Here is a 24031-nt window from a genome sequence, read left to right on the forward strand (position 1 = left end):
TGATAAGTCTGATAAGGTAATGTCAGATATAAGAAAAGGGATAGGATTATGATTACGACAATATTGATATATCCGTCGATATCTGTAAATAAAGGCAACAGTAGTATACATAAATCGATTTCGCGAAAACAAATCCGGGTCACAAACCAAAACCGAGGAAAACACGTCAACTATAAGAGGAAAACAACGGAACAACAGAAACACTGAAATGCAACAAAATCAAAAACCAACATACATAGAAACGGACTATTTGATAACAACTGCCATATTCCGGACTTGGTACAGGACATTTTAAGAAAAAATGGTGGGTTGAACCTGGTTTTAAATCTAGCCACACCTCCCGCATATATGGCAATGTTAAAAATACCGCTTTAAATAACAACATTACGTGACAGGAAAACAATACAAATAAACGCAAGAAACAGATAAACAGATATTCTACAACGATCAACTTACTCGTTAAGGCGTCTGTGAAGGTTTCGAAGGGATGACTTAAAGAATATTAACGGTACCAATTTTACTGCACCAGATACGCATTTTGACAATTAATGTCTCTGTAGTGATGCTCGAGAATAAATATTTAAAAATCCAAAACCACTTGACCTCTTGGAACTCTTGGTTTAATAGCCTCCTTGTATGTAGATACCCTCAATCAAGTATATAATTATAGAAAACGCTCTTAAACTACTTTTTTACTGGGAAGTGTATACGCCATATGAAGATGCTGGTGGAATGTGGTTAGTTAAGAATGTAGAGTTGACCTTTGTGAAGCTGACATCACAATTTGTGTCGTAAAACTTTGTTCTCAACCGACCGCCATTGCCAATTTCTACATGTAAGTCAAGATCAGGGCGGACTTAACTGTGTATGTGGTAACCTTTATTTTAAGTTCGATAGTATAAATGCATTCACCATAGTCACCAAACTTTGAATCATACATCATCTATTTAGCAGAACGTGAAGTTAAAGGATAATACTAGCTTCTTATCATTCTCATAAAAATCTCCTATATGAAGTTTGACTTATATCAGTAAAAGAACAAGTCGGTTAGAAGAGGAGCACAATTATTGCCCATTGAAATGCCGATATTGTTTTGTTAAAAAACACGTCCGCCAAACGTAACAAGTATGTTGTATGTTGTCAAGCAAGCAATCAAGCATCTTGGTAAGGTCTGTTTCAGAAAATATTTAATTTGAATCACAGCGGTGTGTTTACGTAATATGATTTAACCTAATTTAAGTTAAACTGGGAACCTAAAATAGACAAAATGAAATCCTTACTTATGGCATAGAAGAAAAGAAAACTGACTATGGTTGGAAAAATATTGATACTACCAAAATTTACATTTTTGGCTATTTCATGTGTTGTTCCAGACAAATTTATTAAAGAAATTGAAAGCTGTTGTTTTAAATATATTTGGAAAGGTAAAAATGACAACGTAAAGAAATACAATTATCGGGGAATATCAAAAAGGGGGTTAAAAATGGTTGATTTTGATAGCTTTTTCACATCATTGAGAGCTTAATGGGTTTCCAAATTAACTACAACCACTCAGCCAACCTGGAAGATTGTTCCTACCAAATATCTCAACAATCTGGGTAAACATTTTCTTGTCTTTAACATGAATTTAGATATGTGAAATCACTAAAAGAATTTTAAAAAATACAGGACTTTTTTTTGCTAATAATTTCAAGTTGGGTGAAAACAGGGGGAGGTTTAACAAAATGTAAAGATCATTTTTCAAATATCAGAAAACAGATTATTTGGGGAAATAGACACATTAAACATTGCAACAAAAGCTTGTTCTTTCAAAACTGGGTAACAAGTGGATTGATATATATAAACGACATACTGGATCGTTATGGAAAGTTATCAGAGATTTTTATGTTAGAAAAATTAAGCAATAAGTCAAATTGGATTGCAGAGTTTAAGATATTTAAATCCTTCATCCGGAAGGAATGGCAGCAAGTTCTGAGTAAAGAAAACCTTATAAAGAGTAAAATCACTATTTGTAAGGATAAATTGAGATGGGGAAATTAACAAATACAAATAAAAGATATCTATAATAAAATGTTATATAATAGTTTAGTAGATCAAAAATATACACAGCCAATTGGTATTAACATCTGGACAAGATATTTAAAGTTAGATTACAGGCCACATATGTCATTCGTAAACGATTTTATATTTAAATTATTAAGAGAGAACAAGATGAAAATGTTTAGATAATAACTGCTACATTATATTATTCCCACAAAGCAGTTGCTATTTAAATGGAAAATTTCTAACAATAGTAAATGTAATTTTTGTAAAGCAGAAGAGGAAGATTACTTACATTTCTTTTTTACATGTTCATTTTTAAAAAAGTGGAACATCTCCTAACAAAACTCAATTTTAAAAACAAGATATCATTAAAACATATAGTATTTGGATACAAAATATCAGATCAGGGATATTATGGTTTTGCTATTATTTGACAGTTTTAGGTTTTTGCATTTACAAGTCATACTATGTTTCAGAGCAAAAATTGAAATGCTTAGATGTGTACAAATTGTTTTGAAAGGAATTACGAAGGGTTATGAATGAAAGCAAAATGATTTCTCAAAATGTATTTTTCATAAATTTAAAGAAATTGATATAATAGAATAATTAATATACATTGTCATAGTTTATGTAATGTTTTTAAATTATATTCTGAATAAGTTCCTGGCCATTCAGAAATATTCACAGGAATACTCCAGTGGCGCTTGGACAGTGAAGTATAAATGCAACAGGCAATCTAAAGAATAAAGAATATATTTTTGTTGTTAAAAAAAAAATGATTTAATCTGATTAAACAAGATATTTTTATCTAAGTTAGCCAATCTTTTTTATGATGATAAGTTGAACCAATTTTTTTCACTACGTCTTTTTTTTAGTTTGTAATACTGGTGTTAATGATGTACTTAGGTGAGGTTTTGGAATAAGTGTCAAATGTTCGGACTCCTCAGTGTTTTTCCATACGATACAAGGTAAAATATTTTGCCCCATAACACCTATTTATCTTTTAACATAAGACTTAATAGCTCATAAATGGTCATTTGACAAAATTTAAGCAGATTCTTGATTTTCTTTCTTTTGATTTGAGACCAAAATAATACCAATGCAAATATAAGGTAAAATTCCGAGTCAGCCTTTTACCGCCATATTTTATAAATCAAATATCTCGAAAAGGAGCTCCATGACCTATCAATATTTTTAGCTTATTTTGATCCTTAACTAATACTCTTCCAGCTTAAAGTATCAATTTTGAATTCTTGATTTATTCAATTTTACCTTAGATCACCTAAGTACATCCTTAAGTACGATTAAATTAATTTTCAAACTATGTTTTGCAGCCAGATTGTTAGAAATTTCGAATAATAAAGTTTTGTTTCTATACAACGTTTTATATAAAAAAATATGATAGGTCAAATCAAATAATATTTCATATGTTAAAGCTTCTTTGAATCAACCTTTGATTTCATTTAATAATTAATGATATAAATTGAATATAAGTAACGTTTTTTTTTCAGGTTATCAAAGGGAACTTTCATTTGTACATAGTGATGGTTCTTTTAGTGCGTTTGGAAGTAACGATAAAAGTGGAACTACCTGGTAAGGTTTAATTTTATCTTTTGGTTTCATTATGGGTTTGCATTTTCGGACGACTAGGAAAACTCCTCGATATCTGCTGGTCTTAAAATTGGCCATATCGAACGTTTTAGATAACTCCTCGATATCTGCTGGTCTTATAATTGGCTATATCCAACGTTTTAGAAAATTTTTAGATATCTGCTGGTCTTATAATTGGTCATATTGAACGTTTTAGATAACTCCTCGATATCTGCTGGTCTTATAATTGGCCATATCGAACTCTTTAGATAACTCCTTGATATCCTCTGGTTTTATTATGGGTTGACCTTATCCTGCGTCACAGACAACCTCTGTCAATATAAATACTGCTACAGCATCGGCTGAACTATAATTCTCAAATTAATAATAGTCAAAACTGTTTTAAAACAGAAGCTTCTCCGAACCGTTCATATTCTCTGTTATATCAATACCAGAGAAAAGTTTGGAAATTTGTGGTCTTTTTGTCATTAAAAACGAATGGAAAAAATAAAAAGAACGAATAAATTAAAAATGCACACCCCAAATTGATTGTAAAATGAAATCAATAACTTATTTCGAAAATATCAATCAACCAAGAAATAGAAAAATATTATTTTTATTTGTTTACAAGGTAAAAGGTAATGTTAAAGAACGGCGAAAGATAACAAAGGGACATTCAAACTCGTAAGTCGAAAATATAGTGACAACGCTACGGAAAAAAACCAAAAAAGACCGAAAGACAAACAGAATACAAAACACAGCATATAAAAACAAAACTAAATATAAAAAGAGTAACACGAACCCCACCAAAACCAAATGTGCTCCAGAAGAGTAAGCTGATCCACAAGTGGTATCCGTCGTGTTGCTCATGTCATTATAAACCAGGTGATAAGTCTAATTAGGTAGGTTACATTCGAGGAAAAGAGGATGGGATTGTGGTTACGACAATTGGAACATATCTGTAGTCATCTGTTAAAGAGATACTCGATAACGGTCGACTAACTCGTAATGGCGTTCGTATAATTTAAGAAGGGATGATTTTAACTTCACCACATGAAACTCATGGTATAAAAGCCTCCTTGAAAACAGCAAACCTCTAACAAAGTTATCATGATAGGAATTGAAAGAAGAGACAAATAAAGGTAGCTCACAAAATATGAACTTCAAAAGGAGTGAGACTGGGAACGTCTTTTGTTATGCATCTATCATCAGTTTTCAAGTTCAGTCTAAATGCTAGTCATGCATCTTAAGATCTAAGACCGCGAAAACGTATCGCTAGTTAGTTGAAACACATTTAACCAATTCGTGATGGTTGTCGTAAAACTTATGCCGTGTTGGTTTAAGTTACTTTTCCACATGTTAAACGCAACAAAGTTTCAAACAGATCGGTTAAGTTTACAGCTTATTATTGTTATACAATTTATGTCTGTCTTTTTTGTCAGGTTAACCGCATTTGTAGTTAAATCCTTTTCCCAAGCCGCAGACTTAACATTCATTGACATTAACGTAATGACAAAAGCTATCCAATGGCTTATTAGGCAGCAGGATCCATCAGGGGCATTCAATGAACCGGGGATTGTAATTTATAAGGAAATGCAGGTCAGTATCATGTTTTAACTTTTTCATTATCGAATACTAAGTATATCATGGGAAGAATATTAAACTGATTACAATGCTTAAATTAAAGAAAAGAAATATTATCTGCACTTTAAGATTGCATAACATTTGGAGTGAGTGTTGCATTATCCGATCAAGACGACGTTATCAACAGCATTTTAGAAAAAGAAATTAATTATAATGTGTTCTACCATTGAGAAGATGTAAAAGAGAGACGAAAGATGCCAAACGGAAATGCAAACTCATAAGTGGAAAATAAACTGCCAATTCCATTTCAAAAAACGAAAAAAAGACCAAACGACAAGCAACAGTATACAAAACACAACATAGAAAACTAAAGACTGGGAAACACGAACCCCAATAAAACCCGTGGGTGATCTCAGGTGCTGTGGAAGGGTAAGCAGTTTCTGCTCCATATGTGGCAGACGTCGTGTTGCTCATGTATGTAAAACTTATTTGATAAGATGTGAGGTAGTTTGGAAGATTCGCCACCATTGGTATGGCGAGGTATCTGTGATCAAATAATCTAATTTTAATAGATATCTTACCTTTGAAATATACTATATTATATGATTTCAATCTTATCTGTATATCAGTATTGATTCAAATGGTCATATTACAGGGAGGTTCTGTTTCAAGCAAAAGAAGTCTTACAGCATTTGTTCTCATCGCACTCCACGAAGCAAGAGCTAATGATCAAGTATCTCCAAAGGTAAGTTAAATAATACTTCTCATTATTACCAAATTACATACATGGATTGATTTTTCTTAATACCTGTTTTACCTAAATAAAAGTTTCTGATTTCTATATTCAAAACTCAAACATATAAAAAGTTAAATACTATGGTGGCCGGTTAAGGCCATTTCGCGTTTTCGCCTTAAGGGCGAAAATGCGAAGTCGGAAACTCGAAGTCGAAAACACGAAAACGCTAAGTCGAAATTGTGAAAACGCGAAATGGTTTCACCTCTTGGTTTCGCGTTTTAGACTTCGCGAATTTCCGTTTTCGAGTTTGGGTTTTCGCGTTTTCTCGATTTCTCGTTTTCGAGTTTGTCAATTACTGCTCCCTATAAAAGGACCATAAATGAAGAATTATAAACATTTCAATTGAGAAAACTAACGGCCTAATTTATAACAAAACAATTTATGAAAAACAAATATGATTTATATAGATAATTAATATTGTATGCAGAGAGCCTTACTGAAAATTGGTCTAATCCTAACGAGTAAATCTCTTTAAACAAATATATTTCTATTATTCTTATTACTTAGTACTCGTTGTAAAAATTAATAGCACTTGAAAATAATATAATCCGGTCAGGTTATCTTGAAATTGTGAATCATAATCCAATCAGATAAAAGATACGAAATGATTGACAGAAAGGGGCAGTAATTGACAAACTCGAAAACACGAAATCGTAAAGTCGAAAACGCGATATCAAGAAGTGAAACCATTTCGCGATTTCGCGTTTTCGCGTTTTCGCCGTACAAAATATGAAAGGCGAAAAGGCGAAATCGGGAAAACGCGAAATGGCCTTAAGCAGCCACCATAAAATACCCATAAATAGAACAAGTCGAATAATGTTTCATAAATAAAATGTCTAACGTAGATACTAATAACTTGTATTAGATACACCTTGAGGGCGTTAGCCCAAATGGGTGTATCTAATTTACATCAAAATACATTGTCAATGCAGAATGATAATTTTCAATCATTTAGGATTGGGTCTTTCAGCTATTTGATGATTAGATATTGAAAAGCATGATAAATGCAGGGTATCCAATTTCATTTAACGACATCTTGGTGTAAATAATGATGTTCTCCGTGGTTGTCTTAATGTTTGTACTGTTTTTGTACAATTCAGATTATCAGGCATGTGTAGCCAGTATCTGTTATTGTATTGTTTTGTACAATAGAGATTACCAGGCATGTGTAGCCAGTATCTGTTATTGTATTGTTTTGTACAATAGAGATTACCAGACATGTGTAGCCAGTATCTGTTATTGTATTGTTTTGTACAATAGAGATTACCAGGCATGTGTAGCCAATATCTATTATTGTATTGTTTTGTACAATAGAGATTACCAGGCATATGTAGCCAGTATCTGTTATTGTATTGTTTTGTACAATAGAGATTACCAGGCATGTGTAGCCAGTATCTGTTATTGTATTGATTTGTACAATGGAGATTACCAGGCATGTGTAGCCAGTATCTGTTATTGTATTGTTTCGTACAATAGAGATCAACAGACATGTGTAGCCAGTATCTGTTATTGTATTGTTTTGTACAATAGAGATTACCAGGCATGTGTAGCCAGTATTTGTTATTGTATTGTTTTGTACAATAGAGATTACCAAAAATGTGTAGCCATTACCTGTTATTCACTATTAACGGTTTCAGAACGAGTGAGAGTTGGATGTCGCTTAATATCAACTCGAGTTATTTAATTTCAATATAATAGTAAACGAGCCATGGAGTTCATTATTACTATTTAGATTAAAAAACGAGAGTTGATATCAAGCAGTTGTTAAACCTATATCTCATATGGTCAACACTCTCATTGTGTTGAATTAAAAATTTCGCGAATCATTGATCTAGTTTTTTGCACATACCAGTATGACGTCATATGTCTTGTCATAAAAAGTGAACTGATAAAAAATTTCTGTGGATATGCATATCTATATATTATTTTCTAAATAACTACAACATTTCATGAAATTGTGTTGTGTGGTTTCAGAGAAATTGCGCTGACTAACTATTGCAGTAGTATATTAAAGCTTAATTTCTAATTTCAAAGGGACATAACTCCTAGAAGAAGCATTATTTCCAGTCGGTATGCACATTTACATAGTATGCCCTAATCATCTACAAAGTTTCATGAAATATGATGAGTGGTTTCAGATGAGTTGGTTAAAAAGGCAAGGAATCTGATTATCGGAACCATTACCTCTCTGACCATCTGTCTGTTTAAAAAAATTAGTTTTTGATTTTTTTTAAACCAAAGGATACTGATTGGTTTCTACTGTCCTTTGAAATTTTCTTTGAATCAAACCTTGAAGGCATATTCAAGTTGTTAGAGAAGAAAATAACCAAAAAAGAAGAAAAAAGTATTCATATGATTTATCCTTCATTGTCATTTCAGATTAAGCAACAAGTTACTACTGCTATCAAGAAAGCAACAGATTACACTGCAAAGGGAGGACCTGTTTCAATGGCTAACTTGTACGAACTTGCTATATCATTTTACGCATTATCATTGGTTAAGCATTCTTCAACTGATGCCATTTTAGGAAAACTTGAGAAGAAAGCAAACATCACTGGTAATGATTAATATACTATCCAGTTTTATGAAATTGTAATTCATTGAAATTTGCTAATGTGTTTTAAAAAATTATTTACATTTTTATAAATATTTACATGTAGATTTTGATTTGCATATACTAGATTAATTCTCCATCCCCTCTATCTGTATGTTATTTAGGCAATGTTTATACTTTTTCATTGCTTAAGTGACTTTACATTCTAAATGCATATTTCTGTATACTAAATATATGATCTTCTGTAATTTAGTGGTTGTCGTTGTTTGGTGTTTTTTTTATGTTTGTTCCTAAATTCTTGTTTTGTCATAAATTAGACCTTTTGTTTTTTGTTTGTTTGAAGTGTTTTATATTTTGTCGTATATGGTCTTTAATAGCTGACTGACAAATGATATGGTTTTATACACATTTGTAAAGTCCGTAAGGTGACCTATAGTTGCTTAAAGTCACATCATTTGGGCTATGCTTGATATTCGTCTCATTAGCAACACCACAACTCCGTATCTTATTCTGATAATGGAAATAATTTTAAGAAAAATTTAAATAACTTTTTAGACTTGGAACTCCTAAATACAAATATGTTTGATTGTGTTGATTGCTGTTTGATTAAAGTCAATTGGTAAATATTTCAATCCAATTCAGAACGAAAACAAATTAAAATCAAATGAATATATATAGGTTCTAAAAAGTCGGTCAACTTTGTGAAAAGCCACACATTTGGATAGACACAGAACGTTTGCGGTTAACAAAAGGTCATCAGTGGTTCCTTCTTAGGGATGTTTCAAAGTTTTCATCGATTGTTTGTACATGGAACCTAGCATCAGATGTATCATCCCAATTCAAATTGTATTCGACAGCTTTTTTATACACAACCTACATAGACTAACTACCAAATCCTCAGCCATTGGATGTACAGGTTGTGGATGGCCGCAATTCCGGTTGGGCGTCAAACATTAACATGGCCAATATCAAACCAAAAGCGGTTGAACAAAACATTTCTTATTGCTGAAAAGATGCGACAAAACAAGTAAATTTAGACGGTGAAGGGTGGGTATCATGTTCTTCAGGTATTTGGAGTATGTCTGTACCATTTTTTTATTATTTCATATAAATATAAAGGAAGTACTAAATTATATATACATGTATACATCATTTTAAAGGTGGTGAAAAATATTGGGTTTTACCGGACACTGAATCAGATAAAATACAACCTTGGATATCATGGAGGTCACCACGTAATGACGTTAGAGCATTAGATGTAGAAATGACGTCATACGTACTTTTAGGTTACAATTTGAGGGATGATACAACTAATGGCATTCGTGTTTTAAAATGGTTAGCTAGACAAAGAAATCCTAGCGGTGGATTTATTTCTACACAGGTAAACAACGGTGATATAATACTATGATAATATATAACCTATAAATGCAAAAGGTATTGTAGCGGTTATTTTTTCATTTTTTTTCATTTTTGTAACACGATGGTCACTAACAAATCTAAGAAATACACTAAAATCCATAGATTTGTTGAAGTGATATATTTCATTTTATTTATGTAACCTTTTATAGTTTTCCTTTGTCAATATTCAACTACACATTTAGTCCTAAAACCTCACTTTCATTGCAATGTCGAGTCAATGTATAAACGAGAGACAGAAAACATCAAAGGAATATTCAAACTCGTATGTCGAAAACAAACTGACATCAGTATGGCAAAAGACAAAAAACGACGAGAAGACAAGCAACAGTCAACAAAACAATTGTGTATAACATTGGTTTCAATCTGTTGTATTATTATAAATCTGTATATTTTACAGGATACAGTGATAGCCGTCCAGGCATTGGCAGGACTTGGAGGAAAGATTTACGCCCCCAATTTTCAAATAATTGTAAATACTAAAGGTGATACATGGCCCGTAGGTGAAACTTTCAAGGTCAACAATCAAAATGCTTTGGTCCTACAGAGCAAAGACGTAAGTTATAAACGCAATGGTTTTAAGAATTATTTCGTATGTACAAATGTTTACATATGTAAGAAGTGGCTAAATTATTTCCTTAAGCATTACTTGTGTTTCCCTAACAACTTTCATCTTGTATACTCGAAACCAAACCGTGTCAAAAGCCAAATTTCTGTAACGTTTAAGAGCGTGAAAAAAACAGAGGGCGTAAAGACAACAGACAAAACTGTCAAGGATCATTTTTGCTTGAATTAGATTTGAAGTGAATACATTAAAAGAATCATAAATTAAAAATTACATAAAAAATATAAAAAAATTCTAAGACCTAACCCTGTTCTGAGCATTTTGCCCAAATGAAAAAAGTATTAACTTTAATGCTGAACTCCAACGTTAATTCCAAAAAGAGGAAGTCTATAAAAACTCAAACTTTTCACTTTATCAATCAACGGAACGAATGAAAAACAACTGTCATATTCCTGACTCGGAACAGGCATTTTCTGACGAAAATGGTGGGTTAAACCTGGTTTTATAGCTGACTAAACCTCCCACTTGTATAACATTTGTTTAAAATTCCGTTAAATTGACAAAATTTGGCGAGCAATCGAAACAGACATAATAGGTTAATATGACAATAATTGGGATTCAGCAGCCAAAACTGTGTAAACATACAGCACAGATATACAACACATCTGCCTTCAAAATTCAAACAAACATACAAATAAATCTAACAAGAAAAACACCAACAAAACAGATATTGCAGTTGATTCTAAATCTGACAAAGACGACACCAAAAATGTTAATAGTACATATAGTATATAGTATACACTTTCTCGATTAAGTACAAATTAAGTAAAATATAAATACAAGGGTAAACAAAACGGAACTTATTGGACGTCAGATGAGGAACCGATGGATCAAAAGTAAAGGAAATCTTTGTCTATTCACTTAACAATTGTTTCTGTAAAAACAACCATTGTGAAACTGATTTCCGATTGAACGACGAGTGTTTCCGGAATATCAATCATCATTTGAGCTCGAACGAAAACGGCTGGAGAGCAAAATCATTATATTATTTGAGAGCATAAACGAGAGGCGAAAGATACCAAAGGAAAATTCAAATTCATAGGTCGAAAACAAACTGACAATGCCATGGCAAAAACAAAACAACGAAATGACAAACAACAGTACATTTAACACAACATAGAAATTTTAGACTTTACATTTTGAATTTTTCAACTGAGAATTTTTCAAATATCAATATAAAGTAACGGAAGATCAGACTAGATAGACCTAGTGTACAAGAAGCAACCAGCAGTGGTATTAGTCATATCGAAAAAAGGCTAACCCTCCTTTTCTGGTCAATTGTATTTCAGCTGCCAACAACTGTTATTCTCTGGTTTGTTAGACAATTGTTTTTACACTTCTTTTTTCTATTTAAGATTCCAAACACTGTGAAAAGTGTATCAGTAAATTCTAGTGGTAGTGGATGGTGTTTGGTGGAGGTAAGTGTGTTAGTTAAGTTGTGTACGATGTGTTTGTGATGAAGGTAAGTGTGTCAGTAAATGTTAATGGTAGAGGATTGTGGGTGTTGGAGGTAAGTTTGTCAGAAATAATAATGGTAGACGATTGTGTATGATTGAGGTAATTATGTCAGTAAATGTTAATGGTAGAGGATTGTGGATGATGGAGGTAAGTATGTCAGTCAATTTTGATGGTAGAGGATTGTGGATGATGAAAGTAAGTATGTCAGTCAATGTTGATAGTAGAGGATTGAGTATCATAGAGGTAAATGTGTCAGTCAATGTTAATAGTAGAGGATTGTGTATGATGGAGTTAACTGTGTCAGTCGATGTTGATGGTAGAGGATTGTGGATGATGGAGATAAGTATGTCAGTCAATGTTAATGGTAGAGGATGGTGTATGATGGAGGTAAATATGTCAGTCAATGTTGATGGTAGAGAATTGTGTATGATGAAGCTAAGTGTGTCAGTCAATGCTGATGGTAGAGGATTGTGGATGATGGAGGTAAATATGTCAGTCAATGTTGATGGTAGAGGATTGTGAATGATGCAGGTAAGTGTGCCAGTCAATGTTGATGGTAGAGGATTGTGTATGAAGGAGGTAAGTATGTCAGTCAATGTTAATAGTAGAGGACTGTGTATGATGGAGGTAACTGTGTCAGTCAATGTTAATGGTAGAGGATTGTGAATGATGGAGGTAAGTGTGTCAGTCAATGTTGATGGTAGGGGATTGTGGATGATGGAGGTAAGTATGTCAGTCAATGTTAATGGTAAAGGATGGTGTATGATGGAGGTAAATATGTCAGTCAATGTTAATGGTTGAAAAATTGTATATGATGAAGGTAAGTGTGTCAGTCAATGCTGATGGTAGAGGATTGTGGATGATGGAGGTAAATATGGCAGTCAATGTTGATGGTAGAGGATTGTGAATGATGCAGGTAAGTGTGCCATTCAATGCTGATGGTAGAGGATTATGTATGATGGAGATAAGTATGTCAGTCAATGTTGATGGTAGAGAATTGTGTATCATGGAGGTAAGAATGGCAGTCAATGTTAATAGTAGATGATTGTGGATGATGTAGGTAAGTATGTCAGTAAATGTTAATAGTAGATGATTGTGGATGATGTAGGTAAGTATGTCAGTAAATGTTAATAGTAGATGATTGTGGATGATGTAGGTAAGTATGTCAGTCAATGTTGATGATAGAGGATTGTGTAGGATGGAAGTAGGAATGTCAGTCAATGTTAATAGTAGATGATTGTGGATGATGTAGGTAAGTATGTCAGTAAATGTTAATAGTAGATGATTGTGGATGATGTAGGTAAGTATGTCAGTAAATGTTAATAGTAGATGATTGTGGATGATGTAGGTAAGTATGTCAGTCAATGTTGATGATAGAGGATTGTGTAGGATGGAAGTAGGAATGTCAGTCAATGTTAATAGTAGATGATTTAGGATGATGTAGGTAAGTATGTCAGTAAATGTTAATAGTAGAGGATTGTGGATGATAGAGGTAAATATGTCAGTCAATGTTGATGGTAGAGGATTGTGTAGGATGAAGGTAATTATGTCAGAAAATGTTAATAGTAGAGGATTATGTATGATAGAGGTAAGTGTGTCAGTAAATGTAAATGAAAGAGGATTGTGTATGATGGAGGAAAGTTTGTCAGTAAATGTTAATGGTAGAGGATTCTGTATGATGAAGGTAAGTGTGTCAGTTAATGTTAATGGTAGATGATTATGGATGATGTAGGTAAGTGTGTCAGTAAATGTTAATGGTAGAGGATTCTGTATGATGGAGGTAAGTGTGTCAGTAAATGTTAATGGTAGAGGATTCTGTATGATGAAGGTAAGTGTGTCAGTTAATGTTAATGGTAGATGATTCTGTATGATGGAGGTAAGTGTGTCAGTTAATGTTAATGGTAGATAATTCTGTATGATGGAGGTAAGTGTGTCAGTTAATGTTAATGGTAGATGATTGTGGATGATGTAGGTAAGTATGTCAGTAAATGTTAATAGTAGATGATTGTGGATGATGTAGGTAAGTATGTCAGTCAATGTTGATGATAGAGGATTGTGTAGGATGGAAGTAGGAATGTCAGTCAATGTTAATAGTAGATGATTGTGGATGATGTAGGTAAGTATGTCAGTAAATGTTAATAGTAGATGATTGTGGATGATGTAGGTAAGTATGTCAGTCAATGTTGATGATAGAGGATTGTGTAGGATGGAAGTAGGAATGTCAGTCAATGTTAATAGTAGATGATTTAGGATGATGTAGGTAAGTATGTCAGTAAATGTTAATAGTAGAGGATTGTGGATGATAGAGGTAAATATGTCAGTCAATGTTGATGGTAGAGGATTGTGTAGGATGAAGGTAATTATATCAGAAAATGTTAATAGTAGAGGATTATGTATGATAGAGGTAAGTGTGTCAGTAAATGTAAATGAAAGAGGATTGTGTATGATGGAGGAAAGTTTGTCAGTAAATGTTAATGGTAGAGGATTCTGTATGATGAAGGTAAGTGTGTCAGTTAATGTTAATGGTAGATGATTATGGATGATGTAGGTAAGTGTGTCAGTAAATGTTAATGGTAGAGGATTCTGTATGATGGAGGTAAGTGTGTCAGTAAATGTTAATGGTAGAGGATTCTGTATGATGAAGGTAAGTGTGTCAGTTAATGTTAATGGTAGATGATTCTGTATGATGGAGGTAAGTGTGTCAGTTAATGTTAATGGTAGATAATTCTGTATGATGGAGGTAAGTGTGTCAGTTAATGTTAATGGTAGATGATTCTGTATGATGGAGGTAAGTGTGTCAGTTACTGTTAATGGTAGATGATTATGGATGATGTAGGTAAGTGTGTCAGTAAATGTTAGTGGTAGAGGATTCTGTATGATGGAGGTAAGTGTGTCAGTAAATGTTAATGGTAGAGGATTCTGTATGATGGAGGTAAGTGTGTCAGTTAATGTTAATGGTAGATGATTCTGTATGATGGAGGTAAGTGTGTCAGTTAATGTTAATGGTAGATGATTGTGGATGATGTAGGTAAGTATGTCAGTACATTTCATTCTTTGTTTTGGTTTTTATTTGTATCATTTATTTTTGTATGATTTATATATATAAAACCAGGTTTAATCCACCATTTTCTACATAACGAAATGCCAACACCAATTCAGGAATATGACAGTTGTTTTCCATTCGTTTGATGTGTTTAAGCTTTTAATTTTGCCACTTTATAAGGAACTTTCCAATTAGAATTTTCCTCGGAGTTCGGTATTTTTGTTATTTTACTTGTTTTATGGCCAATTTGTTATGGTGTTTTCGTCTTAATATCTGCTTGTTATTAGATTGTAACTAACTTTTATTTTCACTCGTAGATGTTTAGAACTAAATCATCAAAATCTAACCATAATTATTTTTCAATGCAACCAACAAAATGTTCTGTCTTATCTGCAGGCTGTTGTTGTGTTCAATGTGAATAAGCAATTAAGAGAGCCTGCGTTTGCCTTGACACCAACGATACTAAAGGATTCAACAAAAGGATTTAGACTCAAAGTTTGCTTCAGGTAATGTATTTATCATTTCTCTGCAGATGAAAGTCTTATCCCTACCAACACAAGTGAAAAATTCTATTATAATATAAAATTTTAAAATTCTAACCAATATGAGTGAAACATCACATTTTACTGTACATAAATAAACTCATCACAGATATGATGAATGGAATGATGTACACCAGACGTGTGTTACGTCTTGAACAGATTCATCACAGATATCATGATTAAAATGATATACACCAGACGTGTGTTACGTCTTGAACAGACTCATCAGTGACGCCCGAAACAAAAATGATGTACACCAGACGTGTGTTACGTCTTCAACAGATTCATCACAAATATCATGATTAGAATGATGTACACCAGAGGTGTATAACGTCTTCAACAGATTCATCACAGATATCATGATTAAATTGATGTACACCAGACGTGCGTTACGTCTTCAACAGATTCATCACAGATATCATGATTAAAATGATGTACACCAGACGTGTGTTATGTCTTGAACAGACTCATCAGTGACGCCCGCATAAAAATGATGTACAGCAGACGTGTGTTACGTCTTCAACAGATTCATCACAGATGTCATGATTAAAATGATGTACACCAGACGTGTGTTACGTCTTGAACAGACTCATCAGTGACGCCCGAATAAAAATGATGTACACCAGACGTGTGTTACGTCTTCAACAGATTCATCACAGATATCATGATTAAAATGATGTACACCAGACGTGTGTTACGTTTTCAACAGATTCATCAGTGACGCCCGAATAAAAAAAGATAAAAAGGCCAAATAAAGTATGAAGTTGAAGAGCATTGAGTACCTAAATTTCCGAAAGGTTTTTCCAAATTTTGCTGATGTAATCTATTCCTGGGGTAGAAAATCCTTAGTACTTCGAAAAACTCAAAGTTTTGTAAACAGTTAATTTATAAATCTGACCATGTCAATGACAAATCATGCAACACAGAAGTGCTGACTACTTTTATATTGCTAACATAGAAAATTATCAATGTTCACAGGTGGTTGAAGGCAGGACAGAGTACCATGGGAATACTTGAAGTATATGTACCATCTGGGACGGAAGCTGACTTAGATTCAATCGATACTACCAATACTGGAGGACAATATAAAAAAGTAGAAAAGGGCTTCCGTTCAATTATTTTATACTTTGACACGGTAATTAGTCTTTATTAATGAAAAGCTGTCGTTTCAATCTTTATATTACAAACTGTTTACCAGTCATTTGTAAATTACCATCTGTTCTTGTTTCTACAATTCATTACCTTTGCTACAGTCTGCAAAATTTATCCAATTATTTCTTCAAATATATATAATAGTCCAAAATATATATATTAACATCATTCTTATTGTTATGGAAACCGCTAATTTTTACAGACAAGTTTTAAAATTTGCCCAAAATACTTTTCTGTGTAAACCAATTTTCTCTTCTATTCAACATTAGGACAAAACAATGTAACAAAGAATTTAAACGGTTTTTTTTTTAGCTTTTATAATAACAATTGTCAAATAAAAGCGTTTTCTAACAATAACTATCTGATAATCATCCTCCACATTAGTTGCGAAGAAGGTGAACAGAGCTTTATTAGAAATAATGCGAAAACAATTTCTCCGCCTTCAGGATAGTCATATACTTCAGTTGCCAAAACAATTTCTCCATTTCAGGATCTTCATATACTTCAGTTACCAAAATAATTTCTCTACCTTTAGGATATTCATTTACTTCAGTTACCAAAATAATTTATCTACCTTCAGGATCTTCATTTATTTCAGTTACCAAAATAATTTCTCTACCTTCAGGATCGTCATTTACTTCAGTTACCAAAATAATTTATCTACCTTCAGGATCTTCATTTATTTCAGTTACCAAAATAATTTCTCTACCTTCAGGATCGTCATATACTTCAGTTGCAAAACCAATTTTTCCACCTTCAGGATTGTCGTATACTTCAGTTGCTAAAACAATTTCTCCACCTTCAGGGTCTTCATATACTTCAGTTACCAAAAACAATTTCTATACCTTCAGGATCGTCATATTCTTCAGCTTCTTTGTCTGTGTTATATTGTTTTGATTTACATGTCTTGGTGCACACGTTGTACGCCAGTCTGTGTTATGTTGTTTTGATTTACATTTCTTGGTGCACGCGTGTTATTTCCGTCTGTGTTATGTTGTTTTGATTGACATGTCTTGGTGCACACGTTGTATGACAGTCTGTGTTATGTTGTTTTTATTTACATGTCTTGGTGCACACGTTTTACGCCAGTCTGTGTTATGTTGTTTTGATTTACATGTCTAGTTGCACGCGTGTTATGCCTGTCCGTGTTATGTTGTTTTGATTTACATTTCTTGGTGCACGCGTGTTATGTCCGTCTGTATTATGTTGTTTTGATTTACATGTCTTGGTGCACGCGTGTTATGCCTGTATATGTTATGGTGATTTGATTTAAATGTCTTGTTGCACGCGTGATATGCCTGTCCATGTTATGTTGTTTTGATTTACAAGTCTTGGTGCACGCGTGTTATGTCAGTCTGTGTTATTGTGATTTGATTTACGTGTCTTGGTGCACACGTGTTATGCCCGTCTGTGTTATGTTGTTTTGATTTACATGTTTTGGTACACACGTTGTATGCCCGTCTGTGTTATGGTGATATCATTTACATGTCTAGGTGCATGCATGTTATGCCCGTCTGCGTGTGTTGGTTTGATTAACATGTCTTGGTGCACGCGTGTTATGTCCGTCTGTGTTATGTTGTTTTGATTTACATTTTCTTGGTGCACGCGTGTTATGTCCGTCTGTGTTATGTTGTTTTGATTTACATGTCTTGGTGCACGCGTTGTGTGCGATGTTATGTTTTTTTAATTTACATTTCTTGCTCCTTACAGTGTACGCCCGTCTGAGTTATGAGTTGTATGCACTATTGACCTATTCGTTTTACTAGGTACACTTCATACTGTAAAAACATATATTAAATTCATTTTGACAGATTTTGTCCACACAAATGTGTATTGAAGTAGATATAAGGAGAGTTGCCTTAGTAGCTCGACACAAACCTGTACCTATCAAGCTGAGAGAGCATAATGAACCAAGTAAGTTAAAGCGAATTATCAAACATGAATAGTATCTAACAGCATAGTGCCTATCAATCTCAATTTCCAAAATGCTAGCATTACTATTGATTTCCGACGTTCTCAAATACTAGTACTTATATCTCTCAAAAGTTTATCTGTTCCAACTACTCTAGATCTTAAGTGCATGTGGTGAGGAAAAATATATCAAAATAACGCTATAAAGCGACGTACAAAGAGCTTTTCTTGATTTTGCTGCACGCTCCAACCCAAAAAACATGTAAATCCAAAGATTGAATAAGGAGTAATCCTAGGATTTTTAACCTCAACTCTTACCATTTTAATATAAATCCATTATAAAAAGGTGCATTTACCACAGTACATTAAAATCAGCACTTGAAAGTATTTCTATTATTTTAAGTCGCTTATTACTTTGCTCGAAGATTTGGTTAATATTATCATTAAGCGTGCATGTAATTTGCTTGCTCTTAATTCAATGATGACGTCTAATTTTCTTGTCTGATTTCGACGTCACGGATGAAACTGAGTAAAAGACCACCACGATTGATGACATTCATATAATTAACACAACGTTTTACAGATCATTGACAAATAAAAAAAGATCAAGTGTGTACATATCGTCTAAAAACTAGTTAGATACATATTCCACCAACCTAATTAAATGCAATCAAATATTTCTCAATTTCAACAGTTAATTTCGAACACTTTGAATACTCGTCAAGTCTCGAGTTTTAAATTATACATTAAGTTAACTATCTTAAGAGAAGAGATGTCGCATCACACTTCGATGCAGTGTTAAAATTTATATGTATTGCTTTAAAACCAGCATATTATATATGATGAACAAACGTTCAAACAAACCAAAAGTAAGCAATGCTGCGTCTTGGAAACATGCTTGCAAATACTTCACGCATGCTCATAGTATTTAACCTGCTGATATATGTTTGAGAGATTGGTGCTAGAGGAGCACATGTTTGTAAGAAAAATGTATAAGGTTAAGAAAAACGCGAGGGATGACATATATTTCAACAATCTCAGAAAGTTTAGATGATGTATCACTGATTAACATTGCTTGCTCAGCGTCAAACGGCAATTATTTCGTGCCACGGACGATTCAATGAACGTGTATTTTGAAAAGGAAGAATCTGAACTATAAATATGAACATAATTCATCATAAATTTACATTTAGGTAATGAGGTCATAAAGACTTACCAATCAAAAGCCCTGTCTTCCGCCACCATCATAGAAGTATGTGGTCCTGGCAATTGTGTAGAAGTCAAGGTAACAAATATCAATAATAAATGAAAACAATAAGTATGAATTTCTTAACTCAAGAAAGAAAGAAAATATAAAACACCAAACTTAAAAAGAGAAAATCTACTTTTCAGCTGAATGGAAAAGATATTGTAGTTGTATTCAGTTCTAGCTTTCTGCGATTTATTCATGTGTTTGAATATATACGGTGACCTTTAGTTATTAACTTCTAGGTCATTTGGTGGATAGTTATTTCATACGAATACGAAGGCTTTATCTAGATTCTGTATAGTTATAACCTACAGAACATAAGCTCTCTAGCGTTTTAGCCGACATTGCTGACTGGCAATCATACTAAAAAAAAAAGCAACAGTAGTATACCGCTGTTCAAAAGTCATAAATCGATTAAGAGAAAACAAATCCGGGTTACAAACTTAAACCGAGGGAAACACATAAACTATAAGAGGAAAACAACGGAACAACAGAAACGCTGAACTGCGACAAAAACAAACGCCAACATACATTGAAACGGACTATTTGATAACAACTGCCATATTTCTGACTTGGTATAGGACATTTTAAGAAAAAATGGTGGCTTGAACCTTGTTTTATGGCTAGCAAAACCTCCCAGCTTATATGGCAATGTTAAAAAATATCGTTAAAATGACAACACTACGTGACAGCAATACAGTACAAACAAACGCAAGAACACTCAGCACAGAGAAATGCATAAATAAATAATATAATATTACATTACAACATGTAAACCGCAGAATAACGACGGACATTCCCCATTAACGACAGCACAGGACAACACAAACAGTGACGTATTTTTGTGACGTATATGTAATCTTGAAATTCATACAATATATGGAATGCGATCCAAAAATTCCAAATTATTTTCACAATACTTGTCCAAATAATTATGATGATTATGACGGTCTTGAAAGGCTATTCTAAATTAATGTTGTGACGACGTCATAATTATTTGGACTAACAAAATACTTTATCCATGGGAAATAGAAATTAACTCGACTATACCGACAAATAAGACATATGTGTACCAAAAATACAGAATTAAACCACAAACGATAAGACATAACACAATATCCAAACGAACTTACAAAAGAAACATCATAACTAAATACATGAATGTGGATGTATAAATACCGAGACACGTCGTATAGTAAAACGAAATCACACTCGACAAAACAGTCAAATTCGGGAATAGGTTACTCAGCAGACAGACGACGTATATGGTAAACCACAATCTAAGACGTGGTAAAAATGTCGTTAGTTAGTTTAGACACAGACACATCGCATAGATCAACCAATATGTGATGGTGTCCATGCAATTTACGGAGTGTCATTTTTAATCTTTCCTCTTCATAACTCTGTTGGAGCAGTTTCTGCGTAAGGAGCACACTCCTGTATATGAAATTCGTATAGTGTAAACATTCACGAGCTTAACGTATCAATTAAGATATGTAAACACCATACGACAAAGCAGAGGGTATGTTACTGCTGAAAATGGGAAATTGATAATTTGGAAGTTGAAATCATCCCGTTTGTCATAGATTTTAGTGTGAAGTCATCCATCTGTGTCAATATTGAGGAAAAGATCAAGGTATGAAGCAGTCCTTCTAGTTTCAGTAGTATCCTTAATTTCAAGTTCACTGGGATATATGAGATGCAAGTACTGACTGAAATATGGATTATTCAGTGATAGGACATCATCAATATATCTGAAAGTAAAATTAAAGAATTTCGCAAGGTGCTTTTTCTTTTTGTCTTTTAGAAGGTTCTGAATGAATTCTGCTTCATACGAGTACAAAAACAAATCGGCCAGAAGGGGTGCACAATTAGTACCCATTGGAATACCGACTGTCTGTTGAAATATCAATCTTCCAAACTCAACAAATATTTTGTCGATTAAAAAGTCCAGCATTTTGATTATATCATCTTCAGTGATCTTCTTATTTTTATTATGAATTAATTTCAAAAATCATTTGAACTAAATTTTATCGTTGATTATAATGATTTTGTTCAAAATTTTGTTTTCAGAAGCGATGATTTGACAACACTTGCTTTCCAGAGGAATTCCTAACTTTTATGATTTTTTTTTGCTTTATATAAATACTGTATTTTATTTGAAGAAGTCGATTAAAAGGTGATTGTTTTGTTTCTCTTGTATGTATTTGGTGTTTTTAAGAATGAACCTGAAAATATTTCTATGTTTTAACATTTGTGTCTTAATGTCTTTATTTCAATAAACATAAAAATAATAACGATAGTTTGATCTTACTCATTCGTAGACTATGTAAAATTTATTGTAACAATCATATAGTTAACACCTCATTTGTAGAAAAGGGGAATAGTTTACACCACATTTGTAGAAAAGGGGAATAGTTTACACCACATTTGTAGAAAATGGGAATAGTTTATACCTCATTTGTAGAAAAGGGAAAAGTTCACACCATATATGTATAAAAGGGGAATAGTTTACACCACATTTGTAGAATAGGGAAATAGTTTACACCACATTTGTAGAAAAGGGAATAGCTTACACCACATTTGTAGAAAATGGAATAGTTAACACCCTTTTTGTAGAAAATGGAATTGTTAACACCACATTTGTAAAAAAGTGAATAGTTTACAGCACAGTTGTAGAAAAATGAATAGTTTACACTTCATTTGTAGAAAAGGGAATAATTTACACCACATTTTTAGGAAATGGAATAGTTAAGACCTTTTTTGTAGAAAATGGAATAGTTTACACCACTTTTGTAGAAAAGGGAAAAGTTAACACCTTATTTGTAGAAAAGGGAATAGTTCAAACCACATTTTTAGAAAATGGAATAGTTTACAGCACATTTTTAGAAGAGAGAATAGTTTACACCATAATTGTAGAAAAGGGAATAGTTACACCACATTTGTAGAATATAGAAATTATGTATACAGGAGTGAAAGTAAAATTTCGAAAGTATTTCATAAAAGAGATACTTTACTCTAATAGATAGGACAAAAAACGATAATCTTTAATTAGTATCAAGTCATTCTGTATTTTTTTTTTATGTTTGTACCTGCGTCGCAAAAGGCGAATGCAGGTGGTCTAATAACCGCTCCACTCCGTCCGTCCGATAGACCTTGGGTAAAAATCTTTCATCAAACTTTTCTTGGCTTCAGTGGAAAAGAATGACTTTATATTTAGTCTGAAGTTTTATGATATTAAGTTGTTGCCTGTTGAATTTTTTTACATCAGCCGTGCAGCAAATTCCAGTTGCCAATAGTTTGACATTTTACAACAATAATTTTATAAGGAGATTTTCGTCAAACTTTCCTTCGTTTCTATGAAACGGAGTGATCTGCAGCTTGATAATGTTAAGTTGAAGCGTGTAAGCATTTGTTACATCTGCCGTGCAGCCACTTCTTTGAAAGTTAACAACACCCACTGTACAAGGAAAACTTTTACGAAAAACAAATATGACAGAAGTGAACCAACGACACTTACTAAACTAAAGGTTTCTGAATTTAGACAGGCACATAAAGAACTAGGCGTGATTAAACATGTTTGTGAGCTCTCAATCTTCCCCGAACCATGGACAGTGGTATTTAGATTTTAAACTTATTCTATTTGACAATGGTATTACAGCGCAACAAAAGAACAAACTAAAAAAATCAGTTGCAATTGGCTTAACTCAAAAGTGCACGATTGTTTACATTCTTTCATCCGCACTTGCACTGTGTGGTAGCCGAAGTGATAACGATAAGTCTCGTATTTAAAGTCACTGCATACGAAAACATATCTGCGAATTAGAGTTAAGGTACGGGAAAAAAAGAAATCAATCAGAAATTATTTCCTGGAGAGATGTGCAGGACTAAACAGCAAATATTTTCAGTTAACACTCAAGCCATTCTCGACTAATAAAAGGGTGACATGTTTCACACTTTTCTGTCAGTGATTCGAACATGATACATATGACGATCATCAGTTTATAAAAAAAAGTAGAAGACAGGAAAAAAGACCTTGTATCAACATATTAGATATTAATAGGCTTT

At 33.0% G+C, this 24031-nt stretch overlaps 1 protein-coding gene across 1 annotated transcript in view; it reads left to right on the forward strand.

Annotated features, from left to right (window-relative positions):
* LOC127737253 (CD109 antigen-like) overlaps positions 1-22265 on the forward strand; it is a 71274-nt gene extending 49009 nt beyond the window's left edge. Inside the window, exons 23-34 of the mRNA XM_052247797.1 lie at positions 3555-3636; positions 5076-5232; positions 5873-5962; positions 8393-8570; positions 9728-9948; positions 10384-10539; positions 11964-12026; positions 15506-15615; positions 16630-16786; positions 18615-18717; positions 19908-19999; positions 22037-22265. Coding sequence (XP_052103757.1) covers positions 3555-3636; positions 5076-5232; positions 5873-5962; positions 8393-8570; positions 9728-9948; positions 10384-10539; positions 11964-12026; positions 15506-15615; positions 16630-16786; positions 18615-18717; positions 19908-19999; positions 22037-22045 — 1418 coding nt within the window. The 3' untranslated portion in view covers positions 22046-22265. The remainder of the gene's footprint in view (positions 1-3554; positions 3637-5075; positions 5233-5872; positions 5963-8392; positions 8571-9727; positions 9949-10383; positions 10540-11963; positions 12027-15505; positions 15616-16629; positions 16787-18614; positions 18718-19907; positions 20000-22036) is intronic.
* Positions 22266-24031: the final 1766 nt, after the last annotated feature.

Source organism: Mytilus californianus, unplaced genomic scaffold (genome assembly GCF_021869535.1).
Source record: "Mytilus californianus isolate M0D057914Y unplaced genomic scaffold, xbMytCali1.0.p SCAF_4, whole genome shotgun sequence".
Classification (NCBI taxonomy): Eukaryota; Metazoa; Mollusca; class Bivalvia; order Mytilida; family Mytilidae; genus Mytilus; species Mytilus californianus.